This window comes from Apodemus sylvaticus, chromosome 9 (genome assembly GCF_947179515.1).
Source record: "Apodemus sylvaticus chromosome 9, mApoSyl1.1, whole genome shotgun sequence".
In the NCBI taxonomy this organism is placed as follows: domain Eukaryota; kingdom Metazoa; phylum Chordata; class Mammalia; order Rodentia; family Muridae; genus Apodemus; species Apodemus sylvaticus.
This window is the reverse complement of record NC_067480.1, coordinates 45,135,718-45,148,504: the sequence shown is the minus strand read 5'-3', so window position 1 is coordinate 45,148,504 and position 12,787 is coordinate 45,135,718. Positions and strand designations below refer to the sequence as shown.

At 35.6% G+C, this 12,787-nt stretch overlaps 1 protein-coding gene across 1 annotated transcript in view; it reads right to left on the bottom strand.

Annotated features, from left to right (window-relative positions):
- Erbb4 (erb-b2 receptor tyrosine kinase 4) overlaps positions 1-12,787 on the bottom strand; it is a 708,134-nt gene that overhangs the window by 35,566 nt on the left and 659,781 nt on the right. The window contains exons 22-24 of the mRNA XM_052191829.1: positions 7,132-7,287; positions 5,162-5,237; positions 952-1,098 (exon numbers count right to left, since the gene is read on the bottom strand). Coding sequence (XP_052047789.1) covers positions 952-1,098; positions 5,162-5,237; positions 7,132-7,287 — 379 coding nt within the window. The remainder of the gene's footprint in view (positions 1-951; positions 1,099-5,161; positions 5,238-7,131; positions 7,288-12,787) is intronic.

Below are 12,787 nucleotides of genomic sequence, written 5' to 3'. Positions count from 1 at the left end.
GCTTGTTAATGCCAAGATGCTAATGACAAAGCTACTAGAGCCAAAAAAGGTTAACTTCAGCGAGAGGTATTTGTTTCTCCCTAACTAAATATTGAGTAAATAGAACTATGCTTAGAGAAAAGGGCATGCTGACCTGCACTGCGAGGAACATTTTTTATTTCTTCCTTTCCTGTCAGAATAGATCACACATGTCATGAATATAAATATGAGAAGACCTGGGCCCAGAGTCTCTGAGTCTCTTATTAATAAAATGCTTATTCACCTTCACCATTTCGTGTCTTCCTTTAACCCTGTGTAAATCAAAACTGGAAAACCTCAGATTATACAAGAGAGATGGCTGCCTGTTAATCTCACTTAAATTAAGTCAGAAACCCCCGAGACTTCTTTAATTCTATTAAAATTAAGGGTCTAGGATTCCAAAACACATTTATAATACACATGTGCCTGGAGTATAGGAGTGGAAAGAAAAGTAAGAACATTTGATGTAAACAAATGATCAAATTAAAAAAGTAAACATTTTAATCTTTACTTCATCATGGATTCGTTTCTTCTGATTCCCAACATGCTCTGCTAACTTATGTTTAATTAAGCCTATATCCACTTTAATTCATTTTTAGACTATCAGTGATGTTTAGCTATTTTCCCATAAAGATTAACACTAATATTATTATGAACATTCTTATGAATAACTATCTCTGATGACAAACTTTGAAAGGTATGGAGATTCTAAAAATTTTAAGAGTAAGAGTGATGTAATTTTTACTTTGCAACTTTGAGGCATACTACTATCTGATAATTATTTTAACAAATATGTATTTATATTCTGCATTCATAAATATTATTGCCACTATATTTAGCAAGGCAGAGAAACATTTTGCAGGTAAAACAATGTAAACATTTGTTTTATGAAGAATGATGATGCAGGCAGATAAAATTATTTTCCAGTCTTACATTTGACCATGACCATGTAAACATCTATAGTGCAGATGGGAGGCTGAGGCAAGCGCTCTCCTTTCTCTAATAAATCTGGGATTTCTCGAGTTGGAATTCCATCATAGGGTTTTCCTCCAAAGGTCATCAGTTCCCATATGGTGACACCTAGTTGGAAATATAATTCTCACATAAGCAAATTACTGTGACAATTTGAATGAACACATACAAAGTTACTCTTTTACAAAGCAAAGAGTTGAAACTTAAAAGAAGCTCCTTCCTGGCCTTCCGCTCACTGCCACAATCCCAATACTAAACTCTCCTGGGACAAGTTAACAGTAAGAATTCTTTCACTATTGTCTTGAAAATTTTAATGCATAGCAGGAAAGATTTATAATAGATGCCAGAATTTAAACAGAGCTCCCCATTTGTACCTAATGGTAATGCTAATGCTTACTGATGAAAATTGTTTCACATACATTAAAATCCAGGATATAATGCCTTTACTGTATGCATGTGTTTAATGCCAAATAAATGTAATTTCAGGAAAAGCCTGACATGGTTTAATTTTTAAATTAGTCTCTTGGTGGGAAACATCATCAAAGGCAGAGCTGATAGGTACAGACGGTTGTAGGTTGCTATTGCTATGGTAAAGCCTTGTGGCTCTCTGCTCAGCTAACACAAAGAAAACAAGTGGCATAAAGCAATTTCGTGAGCATATACAGGAGTCTGCATGAGGATCAATCCATATGGAAGACAGAATGCATAGGGATGGCTATCCATAGGAAAGAGAAATGAAGAAATCAAGGGCAGCTTATTTCTAAGCTAAGGAAATGGCTTTCTTGAATCACTAGAGCAATGACAGGAAAAAAATAAGAGTAAAAGCAAAACCAAGAACAAAAATAGCCTTACAGCAGAGATTACTTATTTGCTATAGTAGGTAAATTCTCTGTCACAGAGCTTTATCCTCAGACCAGAATACTTTAAGAACAGAAATAGCTATGTAAGGATGATTGTGTCACAATATGAGTCTTGGATGACATATACATAGATACACTTTAGTACAAAATTAAATAATTGGGGCTAGGTTTTCTGAATATGTCTTCAATGCTTCTTTACTTAAACTGGTATATGTCAGTCACTATTGTCTAAAAACAAAACAGAACAAAACAAAAATATGTTAACTTCAAATTATCCTTCAGAATAGAATCATTAACACTGATTGCATCTTGTAATTTTTTTTTTTTTTAGTGTCACATCAGCAGATTGACATTTCCTAAATCCTTACTTATATCAAGATCTAGCTGCCCAAGAAGCTAATATATCTACTTCAATGGAAGGCTAGGAAAATATTGATCACTCTTTTTTAGCAAGTCAACCACAATATAATATACATATATGCATGCATACATACACACAGACACACATGAGATATGAACACAGGAAACACTTTATTAAAGCATGTAACCATGTTTGATCTTACAAAGAAAATATCAAGCTAAAAATAAGCACTAACACTTGGGTTGTGTTATTTTTCTTTTCTCTTCTTTTACATAAATTTATTTATGGTATGTGTATAATTGTGAGGATCTGCCCACAGTACAGCACATGACTAGAGATCAGAGGACAACTTGAAAGTGTTGGTTGTCTCCTCTCACCATGTGGGTTCTGGGATTGAACTCACTCTATAAGGCTTGGTAGTAAACTCCTTTACCTTCTGGGACATCTTACAGACCTAGAGGCTTTTGTTTTTATTAATTTGAAAGTATTTATTCAATTAATACTTGTTTCAGATGGTATATTTAAACTTAGATGAAATATTGATCTCATTTTATAATTTATAAGGGGACAAAATTGTAAAGACAGACATGCTACTATCTAGCTCACTTTAACAACTGACTTCTAATTGATGAAATAATTTTCTAGTTATAAATATCAATCTCTGAGCAAAATGGCCATTTTGCCAAAAGCAATATACAGATTCAATGCAATACCAATCAAAATCCCAACTCAATTCTTCATAGAGTTAGAAAGAGCAATTGTCAAATTCATCTGGAATAACAAAAAACCCAGGATAGCTAAAACTATTCTCAACAACAAAAGAAATTCTGGGGGAATCAGTATCCCTGACCTCAAGCAATATTACCGAGCAATAGTGTTAAAAACTGCATGGTATTGGTACAGTGACAGGCAGGAGGATCAATGGAACAGGATTGAAGATCCAGAAATGAACCCACACACCTATGGCCACTTGATCCTCGACAAAGGGGCTGAAAACATCCAATGGAAAAAAGATAGCCTTTTCAACAAATGGTGCTGGTTCAACTGGAGGTCAGCATGCAGAAGAATGCGAATTGATCCATCCTTGTCTCCTTGTACTAAGCTCAACTCCAAATGGATCAAGGACCTCCACATAAAGCCAGACACTCTGAAGCTAATAGAAAAGAAACTGGGGAAGACCCTTGAGGACATCGGTACAGAGGGAAAGTTCTTGAACAGAGCACCAATAGCGTTATGCTCTAAGATCAAGAATTGACAAATGGGACCTCATAAAATTACAGTTTCTGTAAAGCAAAGGACACCATCAAAAGGACAAATCAGCAACCAACAAATTGGGAAAAGATCTTCACCAACCCTACATCAGATAGAGGACTAATATCCAATATATACAAAGAACTCAAGAAGTTAGACCCCAGAAAACCAAATAACCCTATTAAAAATGGGGTACAGAGTTAAACAAAGAATTCTCACCTGAAGAACTTCGGATGGTGGAGAAACATCTTAAAAAATGCTCAACTTCACTAGTCATCAGGGAAATGCCAATCAAAACAACCCTGAGATTTCACCTTACAGCAGTCAGAATGGCTAAGATTAAAAACTCAGGAGACAGCAGGTGTTGGCGAGGATGTGGAGAAAGAGGAACACTCCTCCACTGCTGGTGGGGTTGAAAATTGGTATAACCACTCTGGAAAGCAGTCTGGCGGTTCCTCAGAAAACTGGGCATGTCACTTCTTAAAGATCCTGCTATACCAGTCCTGGGCATATACCCAGAGGATTCCCCAGCATGTAATAAGGATTTATGCTCCACTATGTTCATAGCAGCCCTATTTATAATAGCTAGAAGCTGGAAAGAACCCAGGTATCCCTCAACAAAAGAATGGATGCAAAAATTGTGGTATATATACACAATGGAGTACTATTCAGCCAATAGAAACAATGAATTCATGAATGAATTCTTAGGCAAATGGATGGAGCTGGAGAACATCATACTAAGTGAGGTAACCCAGACTCAAAAGATCAATCATGGTATGCACTCACTAATAAGTGGATATTAGCCTGGAAAACTGGAATACCCAAAGCATAATCCATACATCAAATGAGGTACAAGAAGAACGCAGGAGTGGCCCCTTGTTCTGGAAAGACTCAGTGTAGCAGTATAAGGCAAAACCAGAACAGGGAAGTGGGAAGGGTTGGGTGGGAGAACAGGGGGAGGGAAGGGGTCTTATGTGACTTTTCGGGAGTGGGGGGCCAGAAAAGGGGAAATCATTTGAGATGTAAATAAAAAATATATTGAATAAATAATAATAATAATAAAAATCAATCTCTTTCATCTCATTCAAACTTATTTTTGTCATTTTAAAATGAAACTCCAATTTACAATTAGCAGTGTTCTCTTATTTCTACCTTCAGAACTGCCACTTTATTATGTTTATTAGTTGTTCAGTTGTCACAATAACCAATATGTTTTCTCTAATTAATATAAATTCCTTTAAGAAAAAAATTTCCTTTTTGTTTTACCCTTTAACATTGATTATCTCCAGAGTTTTATGACTAAATAGTTTTTGTAAATCAAAGCCATGAGATTCTAAGAAGTTATTCCTAATGTTGGTCAGGTTGTGTGTGTGTGTGTGTGTGTGTGTGTGTGTGTATGTGTATGTGTATAAGAATAAATAGATTAGTCAGGCAAATTACCCTCAAACCAAGCTTATAGAAGAAAACTTAGCAGTGATATTGTATGTTTCAGATTTAGAAAAACAAGATAAATCACAAAAAGATAAAATTGTGATTTGAGGTATTAACTTTTTAAATGAGAGACCAGATAGTTAATTACTTTAGGGAATCAAATTTATAAGTAAGGATTTCCAATATGACCAACAGATGACTTCACTATTTTGTATGAGATAAACATTTATATTTCTTTAGAAGGACAAATAAATTTACAGATATTTACCATAGCTCCAAACATCACTTTGATGTGTAAATTTCCTATAATGTATACATTCCAGAGCCATCCATTTAATCGGCATCTATAAAAATATAAAAAATAAATTATTAAAATTACACAAGAAATTATCTTTTAAAAATATTTCTTAGATGCTAGTCTCTGGAGTGACCTCAATTATAGTTTTGATGGACTGTATATTGCTAGATTTTCTTAATATCTAGTGTCTAAATTTTGACCTGGTGTTATGCCCAGCATTATCAAATCTGATAATCTTTCTACATGATGCTTTTTCAAAAGTGAGACTCCTTTATTTTCAGTGATCCCATTTCCCTCTCAGATACGGTTTTGGCCATAGATGTGGTCGATTGTTTCTTCAGTTGTCCCGATGTCCTCTTTTGATCACTAAATTGTCTAAAATCATGAATTCCAAAGTTAGTTTTGCTCTTTTCTTCAGTCACAAATGATCTCCCTTGCCTTGGTAAGGCAGAACTGAAAATACATACCATTTTTGAAATAGGAGCTCAGAATATAAAGGAATGTGAGGGGATCAGCACAAATCCATCATCACTATAAGAAAAACAACTCAACCCACATCCCCTGTGGGTGATGGGTCAGCAGAACGTGTTTCAACTCAAAGGGCAGCGGTATGTAGCTGGGGATATAATTAGATTCTATGGAATAAAGATAAACACTTCTACTTTGCAGTTGAAAGCTTAAAACTAAATAGGCATTTGAAATCATGAGGTTGGCTGCTCACCAAGGTGACACCAAGGTAACTCTATGACAGAATCATGGGATTCATTGAAAAGGAACAGAAGACACATTGAAAGTAATTTCCCTATGGGCAAGGAGTTAGCAGACTTTATGGCTTATGGACACCATGTTACAGAAGTAAGTTTAAATCATAGGTGGCTTGATAAAGACTTAATGGTGACCAGGCATTTAAAGCTATAATGAATCTTGCTTTAGACAAACTTTACAGTTGTGTGTTTTTAAGACGGGTGAAGTCATATGATTTATAGCCTGCTATTTCTGAGAAATGTTGAAAATTTCAAAGCTGTGCTTTTTCAACCACTGCTATTTGTAGTAAACAGACAAAATAGGCTGACAAAATGTGGAATAGGTCAGATAATTTCTCAAAATTAAAATTTTTATACTTTACAAAATTTTGTTATCTTACTTTTTGGAAAGATTCGAATATAGACAATTATGTAAACTCCTAGGGTGAATCAGTGCAAAGTATTTAGAAACTTATTGTAAATATTTACTTATGATAGTAAAGTAAGGTATATAATTAACAGATTCATATATATAAATAACCTTCATAGGCCAACAGAGATTAAGAATTTTTGGGTTTGTGCCATTGATCTGGTCTCACATAGGTCTCTTCAATTAAGCAAGATGGATCCTCACATACAAACTTCCCTAATTAATTAGCAAAGAGTGTGGCTTAATCAGTAAATAAAAGATCTATAACCAAGATATATATAAAACCACTTGGAGAGGGAGATATGAAGAAACACAGTTATAGGGCAAAACTGGAGTTAGAGGTCTGGAAAACATAGCTCAGGATGTAACCAGGCCCAATCTCCAGTATTAGTGGCTTAGTTTATTCTGGTATACAGTCAAGTGACAAGCAATGTAGGTAAATAATTCACTATGATATAAGTGAAATCAAACCAACTATTCTAGATCATCACAAGGTATCATTTTTGGTGTTAGGGAAAATAGACCCAAGAATGGTTAGCTTTCATATGAATTATGATTGTTGGTAGTACCTAAATTTCTCAGCAGTACATAGGAAACTGCCATTCTGTAATAGCTCTTTAGTCTCGGGATGAATGAGACAATCTTTACAGTCCTGTGTTAAAGGTTCATATTCTGCATCTCTAAGAATTATCACACCGCTGTTCTGATGGGAGATAAAGAGGTCTGTTGGTACATTTTCAAGAGCTGTTGCTCTCAGCTCCACCTACCTTGCCACCATCAGCATTGTATTCTTTTTCATCTCCTTCTAAGAGTCGGGCCAGTCCAAAATCTGTGATTTTAACATGATTTGGAGATTTCACTAAGACATTACGAGCTGCCAGATCCCGATGAACAAGCCGTCTTTCTTCCAGGTACATCATTCCCTGAAAAACAAACCAAGTGCAGAAAAGGGAGTCACTTAGAATCTAAAGTTTTTTATGTTATAAAATGAGACACTTCATTTCTCAAAGGGAAGGCAGAATCCCCAAAACAGTAAGATTAAAATAAAATATAAAATAAAACAAAAAAGTTGTTGTGGGACTGGGACAAACCACAGATAATCTTTGGCATTAAAAAATATACCTAGTTTTGGGGGACTTGATATCCTTTTGCAAACATTTCATTACTGATGCGCGCAGCTGTCTTAGTAGATAAGTTAACATGCACTTGGACTGATCTCCATTTTTTTGTCATTTTCTTCTATATAATTTTTGCTTAGTGTCATATTCCTCCTACACAGTCATTCCAAATAAACACAGCTATCCATTACTAAAAGACCTTCCATTCCAGGTTTGATGGCACCAAAATCATCTTCAGAGAGTCTCTAAAGGCTGAAGAGTTATATTGCTTTTCTCTTTATACACAGAATAAAGGATACCCTAGGGGTTCATGAAAGTCTAATTTCAAATAAAAGGCTTTTATGACATTAGTTGTCATTATAGGAACTCACAAGTGAAAGTACATAGTTTATAATGACCCACAAATTAGCCTTTAATATGTTATCTTCATAAAACCACACAGGGAAATTAAAAATAAAATTTATTGCTGATTACTAATGAGATGAGGTGGTGCGAGAGAACACTTGCTTTTATATCATACCAAAATGTTAATCTCTATAAAAATTCATAAGAATGTTGACCCACAGAAATAATAATTTATTTCTTGATTATATTTTAGCAAGCAGGAAGATAGCTTTTGTTTCATCATATGTAAAATATTTACATAATGGCAAGGTAAGAAAACTCAGACCTGCCTTGGATAAGTGTGACCATGATTTTTATCGAGGAATTAAGATAAATTGTGTATTTGATTTTTTTCTTCAGCAGTAAAATGTGGTCATTTGAAAACAAATCAGACTTATTATAAAAGGGCCGAAGCACATTCTCAATCCAATTACAAATCATTGCTGTTGGCAGTTAGCATTACAACTGCACAGCTTTGAAGGATTAATGGTCTCTGATATCAAAACAAAAGCCGTGGAAAACAGACACATAAATCACATAGGTCAAAACATTATGAACTATATACCCGATGTAGTGGAAAGAGGAGATTGCTCCAGAGAGCTTCAGGAGCCAGCCTCCACAGAAATGCCCATCAAACACAACTGGTGGGGAAAGCATCTCATATGATCCAATCAGTCAACAGCTAGGTGACAACACATTTATTGGTGCTTTCTGAAGTCAACTCGCAAATGGTATTTATGAGATTTTTGTCCTCTTTCCTAAGTAGTGCTGTTCTAGGGCATGAGGTAGGATAAAAATAAGGTAAATCCAAGAGCATACAGTTTTTGTAGGATTTAGAGAGCCAGAGTTAAATAAACTTATTCCCTTGGAGATGATGTATTTTCACATCCATTTGATTATTTTTTCCTTTTAAGATATGTTCATTTAAAGAAATCATTTCCTTTATGACTACCTACATAGCAGCACACAGCAAATATATTGTCAATGTACTGATACTTAGATCTGCATGTACACAGTAGCACACATAATGTGTGCTACTGTGTACATGCAGATCTCCCCACTATGTTAGACATTGAGGAGGTAAGAAAAGACTTGGATATGTTCTTCACATTAAAGGATGACAGAGTGAATTACTAAAGTGGGAAGAAATAAAAACTGATGCATATGGCAAGGAGGATGTAGCACATTTAAGAAAAGCTGTGTCCTGAGGAACAGTTTGGCAAGGATTCATGAGAGGAGAGACTTGAGAGAGTTATAAGAGCAAGCTAGGCCTCAGAAGGAAAGACTGTGAGCAGAGAGGACTAGAACAGTCTTTGAGAGTAATTAACATGTGCACTTGGCCAAAGGCATAGCATTCTGTGCCTCTATAGAATAACACGTGGAGAGGGGCAGAGGTAAGCAAGGAGGCTAAAACAATTAGAGATCCAAGAGGCACATGAATATGTTGTGGATATGATGTGAGTCTTGATCAGCTTCTGGATTTTATGTTCTACAATGCTGTAATCAGGAAGTCATCTTTTAATTTCAAGACCTAGTTACGGACTGAAAGGTCTTTCCTTGGTAATTGGATAAGAGAAAAGGAGAGTGATTTTGGTTCTTTGTTTTCCTTTCTTCTTTTTTAATCATAGTGATTCTTCCAATTAAGTAGCATTCAAATGGAAATATAGTTTTTGTATTTAAGGGCTTTTATGTATATTTATTTAATTCATATGTATGAGTATTTTTGCCTGCTAGTTTATTTGTGCAGAGTCCAGAAAAGGATATTGAATTTTACAGAACTTGAGTTCCAAATGGCTTTGAAATGTCATATAAGTGTTAGAATCTCAGCCTGGATATTCTGCAAGAGGAATGGGTGTTCTTAAGTGCTGATCTATCTCTCTAACCTTACACTTCTCTCTCTCTCTCTCTCTCTCTCTCTCTCTCTCTCTCCCTCTGTCTGTGTCTCTGATTTTTTCCCCTCATATAGATATATAACTATCATTGAACAACAAATTTAAATCTCTGTGTGCAACCATAGTACGTATCCTTAGGTTTAGGAAGCACATCAGTGGACCAATTGCTTGTCAGCTTTGATCATCATGGAACTTTTATTATGGATAGGCTGCTTGATTTGTATTATTTTGTTATAGCAGTCTGACTGACTACAATGCCTTTGATGGATCTTATTTTACTTATCTGCATGTGCACATGTATATAGGTGCCCACAGAGGTCAGAAGAGGGCATCAGATTCCCTGGAAGTAGAGTTACAGATGGTCATGAACTACCTGATATACTAAGGGTTGTGAACTACCCGGTATAGGTGCTGGGAATTGTGTTTTCCAGCTGGGTAGTATGTGCGCTTAGCTGCTAAGTTAGACTTCTATGTCCTAAGACACTTTTGAGATGACACATTCTATAATACAAAGAAAGGTTTGAAAATTCTAAAAGTTCTTTAACACTATATTTTATTTTAAAATCCACTATATAATAGAGCAAATTACCTGAATCTTACTAACAATTATTAGGAAAAATGTGTTTTCACCAAAATAATGAAAACTCATTTCAAAAAGCCAGATGGCAATCTATATAGTTTTTCCTGCCTACATGACAAAAATCAGTACTACTAATAACAGACGCATATTCCATTACTAAATTATCGAAGGACTCTTGCATGGTCCCTTGTTACTCTGAGGCATCACTGTACAGATATACACTTCTAAGTCGGTAGCTCCAGCTGCACCTTAGTTCTGCTTTCCCACCCAGAATTAAAGTGTTGAATTGTCTTTGGATTACTTATAAAAGGTTTCCCACAATACAGCATTTTTCTGACTTGAAGAGCTCATTAGAGTCAAATTTTTTGCTAAATTCTTTCAAAACAAAATTATTCTTTGAATAAGCGGGATGCACCTAAGAAGACATAATGACTAGAAGTGAATGTGACAAAATGAAGAGCAGTGATCTCCCTTTGGCTAAGATTCCAAACCCACCATATTTGATTTAGGGCACACAGAAATGACCAAACATAGGTAAGAGTCACAGCTTCATAAAATACACTGTTGCAACAAAATATTCTTAAAGATTTATGTGAATTTCATGTACAATGCAGTTGATTGACTTTTTTATTTATTTATGTATTTATTTATTTTATGTATTTTGTATTTATTTTATGTACATTGTCACTCTCTTCAGACACACCAGAAGAGGGCATCTGATATCATTACAGATGGTTGTGAGCCACTATGTGGTTGCTGGGAATTGAACTCAGGACCTCTGGAAGAGCAGTCAGTGCTCTTAACCGCTGAGCCATCTCTCCAGCCCCCCAGTTGATTGACTTTTAAGAATTACTGTATTTAACATGTAACTGAATCACAAAGTTGTTTACGATTTAGAAACTTTTGATTATGTAAATTTTGAGATTCTGTGTTTGCTTAGGCGTATTGTATAGAAAAATGGAGGATTGAGTCTGAATATAAATTCTAAAGGCAATTGAATGGTTCAAACCCTAGCTCTTTAAAGTTCTAGATATGTGATTTGGGCAAACAGCTTTACCTCTCCATCACCCATCCCTTCCCTTTAAAGGGAGACAGCAGTGCATTTTACTCTAGACAAGCATTTATGGTGATAAAAGTTCCCTGAAATATACCTATTATCAATATGTAATTCAGAATTACTACTACTGAAATTCTCATTTTAATAATGTTTCATTCTCCATGGTGTTATATAAGTATATTGCACAGATTATTGTGAAGATCATGTAAAATAGCATATATAAAGCCTTTAGTAAGTGGCTTATTGTAACTAGAAAATGCAAACTCTCATCAGTGTGCCACAGATAATTATTAACAATTCTCAATTAGGCAAACATTACTCTCAGTAAGTTCACCTGCCCATTACAAAGAAATCTATGAGGTACAGTGGGGATTCAACAAATATTTACAGTGATATAAATACCTTAAAACCTACCTGTCATGATTAATGTGTAGGTACAAATTTCAGAATTATTACTATTGAAAAATCTCATTTTAATAATGTTTCACTCACAAAGTTATTATATAGGATAAAATTTATTAGAAAATATATTAAAAGTTTGGTGTTCTTCATAAATATATCACAGTTTTCAGGAACTTACTAAAAATAAAGGTCACAAATAAGATAGCTATGAAAGCCTTTGATGCTGACAGATGCTTTCTGTGAGTTAATAGAATGATCAAATTATTCACCCTTATCACAGAGCACATAAGAGTATTTTAGGAAAATGTGATTTAGCAATGTTTTTGTTGACTTCATTACTGCACAAATCTGGTTTTATCCATACTGTTAACAGTTGCCCCATTTCCCATGATCCCTTGCTTGCTCTAGTTAGAAAGTTCACTTATTTCATGCTTTCTCTTTTTTCTTTTTTTTATTGAGTATCTTCTTCATTTACATTGCCAATGGTAAAACCTTTCCCAATTTCCCCCCTCCCAAAATCCCCCCTACCCAATGATTCCCTGCCTCCATGTATATGCCCCTCTACCTGACACAGTCCCACCTACACCCCCATCTGTTTCCCTTTGTTGTGGCCTCTATTGAGCCTTTACCTCAAGAACCACTCCTCACACTGATGTCCAAAAGGCATTCCTCTGCCACATTTTTGGCTGGAACCATATATATCCCTTGGTTGATGGTTCAGTCCCTGGGAGTCTTGGGGTATCTGGGTGTCCAAAGTCATTGTTCTTCCCGTGGGGCTACATACCCCTTCAGCTCCTCTGGACCACCCTCCAGATCCTCTGTTGGGGACTCCCAAGCTCAGTCCAATAGTTGGTTGCTAGGTTCTGCCTCTTAATGCCAGCACTTGGGAGGCAGAAGCAGGCAGATCTCTGAGTTTGAGGCCAGCCTGGTCTGCAGAGTGAGTTCCAAAGCCAGCCTGGTCTACAGAGTAAGTTCCAGGACAGCCAGAAC